The sequence below is a fragment of the Leuciscus leuciscus genome (assembly GCF_965113295.1).
Source record: "Leuciscus leuciscus genome assembly, chromosome: 2".
NCBI classification, from domain to species: Eukaryota; Metazoa; Chordata; class Actinopteri; order Cypriniformes; family Leuciscidae; genus Leuciscus; species Leuciscus leuciscus.
This window is the reverse complement of record NC_138726.1, coordinates 7,717,906-7,733,849: the sequence shown is the minus strand read 5'-3', so window position 1 is coordinate 7,733,849 and position 15,944 is coordinate 7,717,906. Positions and strand designations below refer to the sequence as shown.

Here is a 15,944-nt window from a genome sequence, read left to right as displayed (position 1 = left end):
TAACTGTGAATACAATACAAATATATAGCATTTAGACTGCAGCTCTTTACTTTTACGGGCTGGGTAAAGAAGAGGCTCTCAGTGAAGGACATCGCAATGGTGATAATCCAACTGATCGAACGATCCTTTCCATATTTCAGTCCATACAACATGGTGAAGTATCCTGATATCACACTTGTGGCTGCAACAAGAAGCCAACCCACAAACACAAACCACCAGGGAAGACCCTTCCATCTGCTGCTGTCTTTTTTGGGGCTCAAGCTCCAGGTCCGCTGCTCAATGAGGGGTCTGGAGGAACAGAGACTTTCCAGCAGTTTCTTCATGTTCTGGATCTGCAGTAAAACCTGGCTGTAGCACCCAGGCCTAGAGAAGCCTGAAGGCCCCAGCAGCTTCACTTCTCCCTCCAAGTTTTCAAGTTGTTTGGACAGATGATGGCTGTAGGCCCAGAAAACGGAGGAGGTTTCGTTTTTGTGTATTAAGTGCTGTTGTTCGATGAGGTTCTGCAGCTCTGTCAGTAAAGTGCTGACGTCTGCCTGATCAGGGTTCTTCAGGACGGGGCATCTCAATGCATTTCCAAACAAGTATGTGATTCTCTGTATGTCCTAATGAAAAACGGTTACACTTTTTTTAAGGTGTGCTTGTTACAGTGTAATTATACATTTAAGTACTGAGTAATAATACGTAAAGAGATAGTTCACCCAAAAATGAAAATTCTGTCAGTGATTACTCACCCTCATGTTGTTCAACCCCGTAAGACTTTCGTTCATCTTCAGAAAACAAATTAAGATATTTTTGATGAAATCTGAGAGCTGGATCACTCCTCCACAGGCTTCTATGGGATCGAAACTTGCCGGCCCAGAAAAGTGGAAAAAAACTTTGTTAAAATAGTCCAAGTGACTACAGTAGCTCAACCATAAGTTTATCAAGCGACGAGAATATTAATTTTCCGCAAAAAACAACAAAATAACGACTTTATTCAACTATTCATTTTCGTCTTTGTGGGCCTGAATGAATTCACGTAGTATAACTGCGCAGCGCGTCTGGGTTGTACGTCACCACGTAGGCTCACTATTGGCCGACGCTGGTCATGTGTGTGATGCGTGTGACGTACAACACAGAAGCGCTGCGCTGTTACACTACGTGAATTCATTCAGGCCTACACAGACGAAAATGAATAGTTGAATAAAGTCGTTATTTTTGTTGTTTTTTGCGCACAAAAAATATTCTCGTCGCTTGTTGAGTCACTGTAGTCACTTGGACTATTTTCACAATGTCTTCACTAACTTTCTGGGTTTGCAAGTTTCAATTACATAGAAGCCTATGGAGGAGTGATCCAGCTCTCAGATTTCATCAAAAATATCTTAATTTGTGTTCCGAAGATGAACGAAAGTCATACGGGGTTGGAACAACATGAGGGTGAGTGATTACTGACAGAATTTTCATTTTTGGGTGAACTAACCCTTTAACTACATGCCATTTTTACATTTTATTACTATAGCAAGTACATGTAAGATGTGTAAAATAAAGTCTAACCGAAAAATCTGTACATTTTGGCAAAATAATACGGCAATAAACACATCAAGTAATAACAGTATACACATGTTGGTTTGATGTCATTGATTTTTTTAATTACTTTTATTCAGTATGTACACTTTGAAAATAAAGGTTCCAAAAGGGGGTTTTCAATGCCATAGAATAACCATTTTCCCCTTTAAGTGAATAGTTCTAAAAAGAACCATTTTTTCTTTGTGTGAAGAACATTTTATTAACCTAAAGAACTTTTCCACTATAAAGAACCTTTTGTGCAATGGAAAGGTTCCAGATGTTAAAGGTTCTTCATAGAACCATCAGTGCCAATAATAAACCTTTATTATTAATGGTGTAGATACATGAATATAGTAGACATGGCATACTGTATATCAAAGTAATATCATCTGTTACCATCACTATTGCTGAAACATGCTGTACTTTTTTAATACAAAAATAATGTGCATAATGAATTAAACATGGAGGACTTACATTAATAAGGAAATCTACTGTTAAGTTGTTCTCAAAATGTGGAGAGAAGGTCTCATCCGGGATCTCTTTCTCCATCTGAGGAGGCTGCTTATGTGCCTTTTGTTTCTTTGTCTTCTTTTTTCTGGGACGTGAGTGTCTGAAGATTCCCACAATTAGTAGGTTCACGGGGAACACAATAAAGGAGCTCTGGATGCCAATCTTCACCTGACTCCAGGTCAGTTTAATCTGGCCTTTGGATAAAAGATACACCCACCAAACATCAGTTTTGACTAGAGCTGTCAATCAATCCAAATGTTCAAATATTTATATGATTTTTTTTTTTTTTTTTTTACTCACATATCATAGGATATAGTATTTTAAAAACTGGCATCATTCAAAGACACGATTACAGTATTGTGGCAAGACAAGTGAATCTTTGAATAGACTTGTAAAAGTGGATTTAGAAGTTAATAAATTGTTTATGTCCATGCCATTGAACATAAGTAAGACTATTATATAATTATGTTACGGTAACAGTTTTTCTAATTCACTTTAGACATTCTACTGACCATAAGTAACTTTGCAATTACATGTCTACTAGCATTCATTAGAGTATTAGTAAACTTTCTGCTTAAAATCTGCTATAAGTAACTATAAGTAACTTTGAAACTACATGTAAACTTATTCTACTAACCCTAACCTAACAGTCAACAATCCTCCAATGAGAGTTAGTTGACATTTAGTTGCTAATTAATGAAAGTAAGCTGATATGTAGTTGTAGAATGTTTAAAGTGGACTTACTGAAAATAAAGTATAACCGCTACTTTTTGAATCATACCCATATCCATTGTCTGCTCAGAGGGGTCTGTGGGAATCCCGTAGAACATGATACTGGTCAACATGGAGCAGAGCAGCACTGAGAAACAGCATGAGACACGCTGCACACGGGTGAAGTTACTGCTGGGGGGTCGACTGACCACAGAGTACCAGATGTGGCCGTCACAGAAGTCTGTTGTTGTCTTCATGAAGAACAAATTGCTGCAAAAAAAGGAAAGTCTTTTAGTTGCATTTTCAAATATTCTCATTAAAAAAGGTGCACTGCCAGATAGTGAACTCACCTGAAGCCTTTCATGTCCATTTCTGATGCAACGGGAAACACTCTTTCAACAGTACAATCATCTATGTCAACAGCCAGCCACGAGCTGCACAAGAAGTGCCACTTCTGCTCAGTCTGCAGGTCTTCAACCATCACTGAGTTAACATACCTGAGAAATATAAAGTCATTTTTCAAACACATGCTGGCCTTGGTGGAAAAAGAAGTGCACTTAATTGTATTGAATGAGCACTTGTAGCGCACTTTACATTTTAAAAGTATGTTTAAAAAAACTGTACTTGCCGATAATATAGTTTTAAAGAAATTATAGGGCACGTACGTGCACTTAGCGAGAGTCCACTTACATGATTATTTCTTTAAAAACTATTTTAAAGTATGAATTTTTGTAATAATGTTAAATAAAAAGTTTTAATATGCTTTAAGACAAACCATGTACAAATTCATAAGTCAGCACCATTTCTGAGTATTTTCTTCTCAAAAACTGCAGTGAACCAAAGACTCAGTTTGAAATCGCTGGTGTTTCTGACGTCACAAACTACCTTGTAATCAATCAGATCAACGTGTTTTGCATATTCAGAATTGCATATTGCTAATTTGCATATTCATAGAACTGCATATGAGACAAGGGTGTAGAGTTACATTCAAGCTATTTTAAGGCTTTTTTATTTTTTTAAATAATTTTTAAATTTTGTATTCATTTTTAATTTTTTAATTTTTAAAAATGAAGATTTTTTTTATTAAGGAAAAAACTTTTAAATATGTAATTTTGGTGATCAAAGATTAGTTTTAAGGATGCAATTATTGACTACATGGGGACTTTAAAGTAAATGTTAGTTTATCATAAATGCTTGTCAGTAAATTGTGCAGTACACTACACTAACCATATTTCAAAGACAAGTTCAGATAATTGCATTTAATATAAATGTTAACTATAATACATTTTCATTTAATTGCAATTAACATGCAATTATGTGTCTTAAAACATAATAATTAGCACTTTGACAAAAAAGACTTTCTATTTACTTTTTACTTTATTTATTTTTATTTATTTAACACTTTAAGCTGTGATCACACTAGACTTTGAGCACGCTGAATTTCTATGGAAATTACAATGGTCGCAAATTGATCTCACTTGTCACTATTCAATATGCAATCTACTCCACTTTACTGCAATCTTGCTTATTTAAAGTTTGCATTCTTTTAATTCAGCAAGAAAAGTTCACGCTGTGGCGTAAAGGTTTGGTCACACGTCTACACATGATACGAATTCGCAGGGCAGAGTTTAACAAACTTGAACTTTGGAAAGCAGCGAAAATTTCTTCGCTTGAGCTTGTGTTTCTTTTCTACCGCATTCACATGTGAATGAATGGAAGTCAACTGAACGAAAAGTATAGTGTGACTGCACCTTTAGGACAAATAGTGAAGGTGAGTAGACAATGACTGAAGGACTAGGTGAACTGTTCTTTTAACACCATTTTACCAAGCAGGATGATCTCCTGAGTTGTCATGCCACAGTCTGATGCTCTGCAACTCTCCCAATGGGAAGGCAGTGGTCAGTAAGAACAGGTCCACTCCTCCCCTTTCAAACACTGGCTTATCGGGGTCAGTGAGATGATGGGGCTCACATTCTCCCTCTGCACCTTGTAGAGTCACTATGACCTGAAGAGACAATGCAGAGTTGGTTTGTAACAACACATGATCAGAATTCCTGAAGAAGTGCTTACGATAAAAGCACATGCTAACCCGCGATGAAGTGGAGGCTCCCATGCGATGTCCAGTGCTGATCTTCAGCAAGTAGCGGTACTCAGCGAAGGGATCATTGTCCTCTAGCACAGTAATCTTCACCTTCAAAGAATATATCATCACATCATTTTTTAGAAAAAACATGTTAAAATGTCAAGTCACCTTTATTTATATAGCGATTTTTACAATACAGATGGTTTCGTAGCAGCTTTACAGAGATAACAGGAAGATAACGCAACAAAGTTTGTTTCCAGAAGAAAATAGCGTCACAGTCCAGCTTAAAGGACAAGTTCGGTATTTTACACTTAAAGCCCTGTTTACAGATCGTATCTGATGAAATAGAACGGTTAAGATTAAAATTTGGACACATGCTCCTGTCCCGAGAATTTTAGGTTTATTTAGCTTTTGTGGACCTATTTTGCCAAACGCGTCACACCCGTGATTCTTCCGTTGAGAGCTTGAATAATAGACACTCCAGCCCAGTTGGTGGCGATAATGCACCTTTGCCAATTGCAAGCAAACCACGGGCATTTCATTGAATACACAGAAGAAGCAGAAGAAGCGGCGGAGTAATACCGTAAAGGTGCTGCGGTCTCACAGCACGTCCTATTAAGTCAATGGAGTTGGACAAAAACTACAATAAAACCTGTTGGAATGCATCTTTTTCAGCGATTTTTGAGGGAATATATCAGTGAACACCCCTGACCACTCGGTGAGTTTCACGTCTTTGTAAACGAAAGTTTAATGTGTTTTTAGGACGGAATCTTCCAGTGCATATAGACAACCATTGTGGGGGTGGGGGGGGGAAGCTAAATAAACCTAAAATTCTCGCGACAGCAGCATGTGTCCAAATTTTAATCTTAACCGTTCTATTTCATCAGATACGATCTGTAAACAGGGCTTTAAGTGTAAAATACCGAACTTGTCCTTTAAGTAAGTTCAGTGACGTTTCATTTTTGTTGTAAAAAAAGTTTTGTAAAAATGTAGTTCATTTATATATATAGCCACTCTGGAGAAAATAGTATCAAATATGATCCATCAGGTTGGAGGAACATTTATTTGAAGAACGTTTATTTGTTCATCACTCAAGCGTCATTGAATGGCATTGCATTATATGTTTTGCCCTCACAATAAAAACTACATAAAATTAAGCATTTAACTAAGACATATTATTGGGAGATATAGAGTGATAACTAATATGTATATGCATTTTATGTAAGTAATATATAGTACTACATGCTTACTTAATAACAGCAGCTATACTGTTATGAATACCTGATTAAATTGAAATCTATCAGAATTTCATCTTAAATATCAGCAACTGCACCAAATTGCATATTTTTTGCTTATTATGGGCCTCTGAATAAAACGAAGGTGCTATTTTTCCTATTTGAGGATGAGCTCCACTTTAGGCATAAAAGCCTGATGTATCAAATATGATACAAAAAAAATTAAACAAATGTATTTTTTGTTGTTGTTTTAGATTTTTTTTTTAAGTTTCAATAATCTGATCCATAAAAAAAAATAAAAAAAATGTTTTATGACAATCATATAAGGGTTTAAAGGGTTAAGAAAGTAAATAGGATCAATTACTTTTCAGCATGACTTTAAAACAAAGAATTCATGGTTGGCTAGGCCAGGGTCTAGAGGCTATAGATTGCAGTAAAGTTAGACAGACCTTGGCTTTGTCCTGCAGGTCCTTCCTGCGCGCCCATGCCGCGGTCAGGATGTAAGCTAAGAAGATAGACCCGATAAAGCACACCACCACTGGGTTATTCGCAAAGTTGGAAAATAGCTCAGCAGACTTGGATGGATCTACCGTATTGGGCATGACAAAGAAACTGTTCCCAAAAAAGGTTAAATGGGTACACAGGCACTGAGTAACTTCTGCAGTCGTTTTAGGGCCAACCTAAAGAATAAAGAAGAGTGTTATCTCACAACTAAATTTTTGATAGCGAAGGTCTTGTTAGTCTTTAACTGATAGACTGATGCAAACTGACTGATAGCAAACGTCATTTACATTTTATTGATTCATTGTTTATTTGAACTTCACTTAGGCATTGTTTACACCTGGTATTAAGATGCGTTTTGGTCGATCGGATCACAATTAGACGAGGGAGTTACATTCCCGTTCACACCTGGTGTTTTAATCCCACTCTTTTGTCCACTTTTAACCACTTCTGTCCTGATTTCTTTGAGGGAAGAGTCTATGGGCTGGTAAATATATGGGCTTTTGAATGAAATCTAATGGATGAAATAAGATTGCGCAATTTACATATGAATGCGCACGGAATCGATGGGAAAAACACACAGAGAGCATCAGCTTTCGTTTCGGCTCTGACAGCCGCAAGATCACGCGAACGCTGTGAGTGTGTGTTAGAAATCAGGAATGGTGAGAGAACATTGTGCTTGGTATGTTTTTCGTCTTAAAACCAAACTTGTATCTCCAGCCGACAAAAGTTTAAATACCGTCTGGCTAGCTCAAAACATTTTAGACCCCGTTTACACTTGTGATCCGATCGACCAAAACACATCCTAATACCAGGAGTAAACAGGGCCTTAATATTAGGTCAGAGGTCAGCAACGTTTACATTTATGGTTTCCACCATTGGCACACAAAAAGAAAAAGTCACCACTCACCCTACAGCCATAGTCACTCCAGTTGGATCTGGTTCCTTCCCAGAAAATGCACTGAGCAGTAATGGATGTAATTGTTACTGATGCATCAACAGACTTTACCCCCGGAGGAACAACAGGTCGTATCAGGAGGAAGTAAATGCCCACGTCTATTGTCATGTCACTGGGGCCCAGTACCCATGTGTACCTTTGGTCTGTATGAAAAGATTACAAAAAGTAAAAAAAAAGTGTTTGTTGCAGCTCCCATTGTTAACAAACCATTGTGTTGTTTCCAGCAAATGACTCACCTTGTGAATTTCCTTGTTGAGGAAGTGTAACTTTGGCCACATGGTTTTCCTCAGTAGGATAGTTCTGATAACCCAGCAGTACCACTAGTGTTAACTCTTCAGAGGGACGTAACTTTAAGACCAGAGTAATGTTGGGGGTGGATATATTGATCATCAAAGTGCTGAAGTTTCTCAGATCTAGAACTGAGCTGTTCACTGCTGTGTCCAGCCTTGGTAAAAAGATCTGGAGATTGACCAAAGTGACATTTTTTCAGTTTTCACTAGTAAATTCTCTTGACTATTTACACATTCTGATGATATCAACTTTTATAAGTGTAATGTTGAAGTAATGATGTTAAAATTCTTTCCCCTGTCCAAAAGCATGCCCACTCAAGTCAGCTTTTGAATGAAATCTAAAAGGGATTTTCATATCGGGTTGTTCTAAACCCTGGCTAAACGCTGCTCATAATTTACCCAGGGTTATCAATTACTCCTGGGTATTCATGGGTATACTGTACATTTCTAAACCCTTAAAGGTGCAGTATGTAATATTGACAGCTAGCGGTTTAAGGGCCAAATTTATTAAAGGTGCATTGCACAAGTCTCTGAGTTTTTGCAGAACTATGCCCCCTCTGGCGGCAAGCGAAACTGCAACAACAAAAGTTTTATTTTTTGTATCTTATGTGGAGTTTGCGTTGGTGTTTGAAATGAACTACAAGCCGGTCTCTTAGAATCCATCTTCTACGGAGAATGGCGGCGAATACACAAACCTGCCAGACATAGCCAGGTGAGCATGCCGTGAACGCGCATGACGTCACGCCCAGTCTCAAATTCCGACCCGAATCCCTCTTATTTATTTTACTGTACAGGATTATAGAGACAATCGCAGTGATCAGAGAAGGGCTCATTCAGCCCATCAGGCAATTGTTTAAGCATGTATGGGTTAGAAAACGGGTATTTTTAACATGAAAAGTTGCGCAATGCATCTTTAAATAGGGCAAATTAGCGTGAGAGGGCAAAACCAAAAAAGTGCAGATGGGAGAGGAAAGTTCTGCATTTGATCTACTGTTGCGCAAATTAAAAAGCACAGTTAAAACAGTAGGTAGCACTATTTGACAGCAAAAAATGCTACCTATCAGATTGTGCTACCAGCATCATATTCATGTGGTTTGAGGTTTTATTTACATCCATACCTACCCCTACCCTAAACCTACCCTTAAAGCAATGCAAATATACTGTAGTGTTGGTAGCACAATCTGATAGGTAGCAATTGACACCAGATCACGTCTCGCTGAGATCGGGGTTGATTGATCAACGTCAGATATATGACTTCGAGCAGCATTCCAGATGTTATTTTTGAGTAGGAAATGGGAAAAATCCAAGTTCAGAGTTGTCTGGAACGCAGCATAATACAGCATCGTTTTACACTGTACAGCTTTGGCACCATAATGCGAGTCAACACCGCAAAAACAGTTTCATAATCCCAGGTTAAAAAAAAGGTGCTAACTACGCTTAAAATGAACGAGATTTAGAACGAGAAGCTCTTTTGAACATTTATTTCCCCATGCAGTTTCAAAAATTACTTTTACAAGTCCATTTGTTATTTTTGTAAATCCATTTTGGTGATGCTAGGGTTGCATAAAATTACACACTTCACCTTTCCAGTTCCAGTTACTGTCAAGAGGTCATTCGTCTTCTTACCTCAATCTCCTCAGTGAGGTTTGCCACTGGAATGCCAGAGCCGTTTGTTTTGGAAAGGGACAAACCAGCCACAATACTATGAATGGGCTGACCTTCAATCCATGGATCAATGTTAAAATGTGTCATCTGTAAAAAGAGGACAGGTATGTGTACTGTATTATATGTGTAAAGGATCTGTAACATTAGTACAGCATATAATAAAATGCACCCAAGACATATATTATATCAATGTTATTGTAGAAAAGATCCAAACAGGTGCAATTCTAGGATTTCAACTAGAATTGTGGCTCAGAAGAATATTACATTTCAAAAGGTTGCAAGTTTGAATCATTCCTGACTAAATGTTTTTGAATAAACAAATAAAAATTGTCTGCTGTACATCAGCAATAGTGACATATTTTGTTGCACTTTTAACTAATTACTTTTTAAAGACAGGTAAATGGAGGATTTAAAAGGAAATTAACTCAGAAATGTTACACTTGCTGATGTTTCCTCAACAAACTTGAATAAATAATCACAGGAATAAATAAATGATCTCATTTAGTCATGTATAGATGTTTTACGGCTTGTGGTGAATGAAAAACACTCACTTTCACATCCACTGGCTCATCTACAGGCAGTATTATATCAGAGCCCAGAGTTGGAAGCTTGAAGCTGGCTAGACTGTCCTGGACGCTGAAAGGCTCTTTCTGGAGGTTAGGTGGAGATAACCTAACCAGAAAAAAAAAATCATAACTCACACAAAATGTTTTCAATGTTCAGTTTTATTTCCACTGATCACAGAGATTGATTGAACTCTGATTGTCCTACCTGTTGACGTAAACATTGACATTAGGAGTGCTGATGATGTCGGGCTCCAGATCAGGTAATTTATTTTTTAGCAGGAATGTCTGCACATTGTCCACTGCACTGACCAAATAACCATAGATGTCAGACTGAAAGGCAATGAGAATACATCAGCAGATTTCTTCACTTAGTTAACTGTTTAAAAAAACGATTGCAGGTAGTCAACACCTAACTGGTACAAACTGCTAGTTAGCAAAAAAAAAAAAAAAGCTTCCTTGTCATGCAGTTGAACATGCACTGAACAAAATAACACTTTGCACCAACTTAAAATAAACCAACTCTAATTTGTTACAGCCAATTTTTTTAAAATTATCTCTCAACATAGTGTTTTGGATCAAACCTTAAATTTAGATTTCATATTTTAATTAATTAAAACCATGTTTTTCAATTTTCAAAAATGCCCTTTAAAGGTCCCATATTGTACACCTTTCTAAAGTTTTATTTTAGGTTTTGATGTGCTTAAAACGATTAGGTCACCCCAAAATGAAAATTTCCTAATAATTTACTCACCCCAATGCCATCCAAGATATCCATGTCTTTCTTTCCTCAGTGGGAGAGAAATTATGTTTTTTGAGGAAAACATTTCTGGATTTTTCTTCTATCGTTTTTAAGTCCAAATCAATGCAGTTTCAAAAGTCTTTGAAGTGTTTAAACGGGCTGTACGCGATCACAGCTGAAGAAGAGGTTGTTATCTAGCGAAACGATAGGTCATTTTCAAAAAAAAAAAATAATTTATAGACTTTTTACCTTTAATAGTTCGGATTGAGCTGATCAACAAACGGACAGGAAACTACGTCATCACGTTGAAAGGTCGCGCCGGCGCCGGCAGAAGTACCGCCCCACTGTTTACAATGCGACTGTACGTAGGAGGATAGTTCAAATAGTATTGTTTGCTATTATATATATAGTAATAGTATTCAGTGAATATGAATATGAATAGTATATGAATAACATTCTGATGAATATAAATAGTAGTTCAAATAGTATTGCCGGCGCCGGCGTGACCTTTCAACGTGATGACGTAGTTCCCTGTCCGTTTGTTGATCAGCTCAATCCGAACTATTGAAGGTAAAAAGTCTATAAATTATATATATATTTTGAAAATGACCTATCGTTTCGCTAGATAACAACCTCTTCTTCAGCTGTGATCGCGTACAGCCCGTTTAAACACTTCAAAGACTTTTGAAACTGCATTGATTTGGACTTAAAAACGATAGTAACCAATGAAGTCCATTGTTAGAAGAAAAATCCAGAAATGTTTTCCTCAAAAAACACAATTTCTCTCCCACTGAGGAAAGAAAGACATGGATATCTTGGATGGCATTGGGGTGAGTAAATTATTAGGAAGTTTTCATTTTGGGGTGAACTAATACTTTAAGAATATATATTTGCGGTATAAGTACCAAAAAACATCTCAATATATATTTTACAGCTCCTTTCTCAGGAGCACTGCCAAGAACAGGTCGATTTTGGCCTGTCTACTTAATATTCATGAGCCTCTCTTCTGATTGGCCTGTTGTTTTCTGAGTGACCCACCATTGGGGGGGTTCTTTCCTAAGAAAGAACAGATTTGCGGGTTTAATCAGACAATTTCGTGGAAAAAACTTACCTCTTTGTCCTTATTGAAGGCACCGAGAATGTGACTAGAGGACTCAACGAGGAGTTTGGCTGTGCCAGTTAGTGCAGTGATGTTATCTGGAGTCAGATCGATGGATGTGAGACATTCACTGAGAACATTTAGTATGGAACCAGCCAGCTCCTGTGAAAGAAAAGTGCCTCATCAGCCATTATAAGTAACATTTGATCACAATGTCTAATGATGTGTTTGGTCACAGTGCTACCTGAGCATTAACATTCACTTTGCCTTCATCTTTAATGATGCTTGTCAAAGCATCAGCATAGAACTGTATGGCTGTGGGTTCCTGGAGTGGCTCGGAGTCTTCTAAAATTGAACTTACATCTGAAAGAAGATCCTCTTTGATCTGGAAGTGGGAAATGAATATTTGGGAATATAGATTGGTGTGGAAAACCTCAAAAACACCTTTTTTCATTGCTACGTATATATGCCTACAAATGAAGTCTTGTTAATTATATATCTTTCATCCTTTTTACCTCTTCTGTGTCGTCTGCTCTATTAGTTTCAGTCAATTGTTTTTTGACGTCTTCCTTGAGCTGATTCTTATCTATCTTTATTAAGGAATATTGTATGGTGAACTCCCCATTATAAGTTGTTCCATCTTTTTGGCCTAAATCATACAGAAATAGTTATTAGATGCCCTTTGTACACAGATGTAATGCAATTGATTCTGTATTAAAAAAATGTGACATCAACGCACAAGTCACAGCTACGAGGATGTCCTTCTTGAAAGATCTAATCTTTTTAGCTTTAACTTCCAATGTATCACCATCATTATCTTGTAGATTCAGCCCCTTTTTGCCATTTTTTTTGCAGTCTTTCATCAAACTGTCTTTCTAGAAACAGAACAATGTATATGTGAAAAAAGCCAGTTATCATAAAAATTAGACAAGCATCTGCATATCATTGCGAAAGTTAAAAAGGTATAGAAATTGTATTCAGTATATAGTAATATTGAAAATAACATCATTACATACATTTGAAATAGACTATACCTTTAGCTTCGATTCACTGCCTTCTTCCACATACCAGTTATTTTTGTCACATTTAGGGTTTTCTAGCCTCAATTTGATTTTCTCATGGTTATCATTGTCACCACAAGTTGAGCATCTGGGAGAAAATACAAATACATATAGATCAACTTTCTTCATAAACTCCAAAAGTTATGAAAACCTCAGCAAGTTTTTTTTTGGTTATACTTTATTTCGATGGTCCACTTTAGACATTCTACTAAGTAACTTTGCAACTACATGTAAACTAACTCTCATTAGAGTATTAGAAGACTGTTAGGTTTGGGTTAGTAGAATAATTTGACATGTAGTTTCAAAGTCACTTTAAGAGCATTAAAATAAAGTGTGAGCAGATATTAATCCAGTCTGCTAATACTGTAATGACTGCTAGTTGACATGTAGTTGCAAAGTTACTTGTATTTAGTAGAATGTCTAAAGTGGACTATCAAGATAAAGTGTTACCCATTTTTTTTAGGAGTTCAAGGCAATGGAAAATAAATGTCCCAAAAATGTGTCTTACCTGATTTCCAAAGTGGCTGTATTCTGATCAACAGGATAACAAATCCCAGTCTTATTTGGTTTCTTCCTTTTAGCCCTTTTGTGAATGGCCTGTCTCTGAGTACTTTGATACTTTAAAAGGTTTAGAAAAGCAGCATTTAGGAATCAATCTTAATAATAAATTAATCCGTTTCCACATTGAAAATTACTTTAATGGGGGGGGGTCATATTTTTCATTTGTTGGTTCATAATTTTTAATAACTACGTCTATAAAATTGACTAAATCATATCTTATTAGAGGAAAGGTGTCATCATGACGAAATAAACCTTGAAAAGCTGTTTAAAGAAAATGTAGTTAAAGTGAATAAATAAAAGTACAAAGAGCCGTTCTAAAAACGTTTAACTGCATCACACTAAAAAAACTAATTTAATCACCTCAACAAAAGAATCTTCTCCACCACCATCATCAGATCTTTTCACAATAACACCAGAGGCTCCTGCATTATGGAAAATATACACTGTTTGGTGAAACAGACGTTAATCATATCCTTTTTTCATCCTAAACACACAAGTCTTGAACTATAGGTTATTTATTAAGATAAATGTAAACAGGTTTGCTTCTAAAACTTCAGTGTCTGTAAAATATTAATTGTCTGAAAGGAACAATAGGAGTATCATTTGCATGTTCCTCTATCCACCTTATTTTTAATATGCAGCCATTTGTAAATTTAATGTGTTTACAGTCCATTATTCTGCTTGATAATGCAAACATTATTTATCATATTATTTTAATCTATTATCGTTGGCTAATAATAAACAATATGGAATTTCCGCCACATATGGAAAAAAAAAATCATGCTTTAGTAAAGGTTAAATATAACATAATTAAAACAAAGTCATAATTATGACATTCTAAGTCATACATTTTTTAATGTCACAATTATGACATAAAAAAAGAAATGATGACATACTAAGTCAACATTATGACAGAAAAAGTCTTAATTATGACATACTAATGTTCAGTATGAGATAAAAGGCCAAATTATACCGAGCCTATAAGGATTATGGTATGGAAAAAGATTTGAGATGGGAGGAAAAATGATATGTCAATGCTTTTGCGTTCCCCCAAGAAACTATGAGTTCTTTGTGAGCAAACACAAATGTTTTGTGAGGGAACACAAAGGTATTGCGAGCAAACGCAATTTATTTTTGCGAGAGAACGCAACAGTATTGACATATTGTGTCTCCCATCTCATATTTTTTCGTCAAATTACAACCTTCTATGTCATAATTATAACTTGTTATGTCCTAATTATGACTTAGGGTAACACTTTATATTACATGTTACTACATGTTTATTACTAATAACAGTAAATTATGCATAATTACAAGTAACTAACCCTAAACCAAACCCTAACCGTAACTAAGTACTTGTAGTTAATCAATATTACTCAGTACTTAATTGAGCAAGTACAATGTAACTACGTCACCTTAAAATAAAGTGTAACTTGACTTAGTATGCCAAAATTATGATTTGCCAAAGCACGATTCTTTTTCTTATGTGGTAATAACGCTCTGGTTTGTGGCACAAATAGCATATCAATCATAACATAATTTCGACTTTTTAAAGGATGTCATAATTATGATTCACCAAAGCATGATTTTTGGGCTTCCATAAATAGCATAAATAGTTTTTCCGTTCACTGCACTTTGCAAAATAAGGTGTATACAGTACGTAGAGAAAATAAGAGAGCTCTCACGGCTTGTGCAGTGGTATTCCACAGACAGGTAACTTCCCAGGTCAGGACACGGCTCTCCAGAAGATGAACCGTCTGCCACAGCCGTGCAAACCTGCTGTCCGTTACACATCTCTTGGAAGGCAACAACAACAAACCTCATCGTTACTATTCATCTCTGCAGCCAGCCAGCCAAAACAGCATTACTGAGACACAGTCAACGAATAGATGCAGACATTCTCAATGCTTTTTAAACACTAAGCACTTTGACAACAATAGTAAAGTACTATTGAAACAGAAGAATCATCTTCACAAAGAGATTGTGCCTGAATCCTCTGTAAATATTTATGTTCACAAATAAATATGCTCACAATTCTTTTTGCCTAATTATGAGACTTTTCAGGTCCATTAGTTCCTATTGAACATTGGTCTGTTTTATTTATTTATTTATTTTTAAAGTTCCCTTTGTTATGATGTAATATTAAACCGCAGGAGCCCTACATATTCAGGTAAAAGAAAGCTCATTGAAGCTCTGTTTGCCTTTCAGATTTCATATTGTTTGCTCTGCATTCGAAATTAAAAGAAAGAAGTCAGAAAAAGAGCATCAATTCACAAGCACCACACAAAAGCGCTTTCTGTCCTTGACAGGTGGAGACGCTAAACACTCATTAAAAGGTTTCGAAATAAAATGATGCTCTCGTATTACCTATGTACTTTAAAACCTGTACAAATTGTTGCCGTTCCATGGTAAACCAGGTA

General features: G+C 36.3%; 1 protein-coding gene across 1 annotated transcript in view; it reads right to left on the bottom strand.

The window, feature by feature from the left end:
• pkd1l2b (polycystic kidney disease 1 like 2b) overlaps positions 1 to 15,944 on the bottom strand; it is a 30,297-nt gene that overhangs the window by 10,278 nt on the left and 4,075 nt on the right. The window contains exons 4-23 of the mRNA XM_082161299.1: positions 15,210 to 15,320; positions 13,885 to 13,946; positions 13,472 to 13,581; positions 12,937 to 13,051; positions 12,642 to 12,777; positions 12,418 to 12,551; positions 12,147 to 12,287; positions 11,915 to 12,064; positions 10,270 to 10,394; positions 10,050 to 10,170; positions 9,460 to 9,585; positions 7,780 to 8,002; positions 7,496 to 7,686; positions 6,534 to 6,764; positions 4,856 to 4,957; positions 4,593 to 4,771; positions 3,117 to 3,263; positions 2,837 to 3,036; positions 2,020 to 2,249; positions 51 to 602 (exon numbers count right to left, since the gene is read on the bottom strand). Coding sequence (XP_082017425.1) covers positions 51 to 602; positions 2,020 to 2,249; positions 2,837 to 3,036; positions 3,117 to 3,263; positions 4,593 to 4,771; positions 4,856 to 4,957; positions 6,534 to 6,764; positions 7,496 to 7,686; positions 7,780 to 8,002; positions 9,460 to 9,585; positions 10,050 to 10,170; positions 10,270 to 10,394; positions 11,915 to 12,064; positions 12,147 to 12,287; positions 12,418 to 12,551; positions 12,642 to 12,777; positions 12,937 to 13,051; positions 13,472 to 13,581; positions 13,885 to 13,946; positions 15,210 to 15,320 — 3,386 coding nt within the window. The remainder of the gene's footprint in view (positions 1 to 50; positions 603 to 2,019; positions 2,250 to 2,836; positions 3,037 to 3,116; positions 3,264 to 4,592; positions 4,772 to 4,855; positions 4,958 to 6,533; positions 6,765 to 7,495; positions 7,687 to 7,779; positions 8,003 to 9,459; positions 9,586 to 10,049; positions 10,171 to 10,269; positions 10,395 to 11,914; positions 12,065 to 12,146; positions 12,288 to 12,417; positions 12,552 to 12,641; positions 12,778 to 12,936; positions 13,052 to 13,471; positions 13,582 to 13,884; positions 13,947 to 15,209; positions 15,321 to 15,944) is intronic.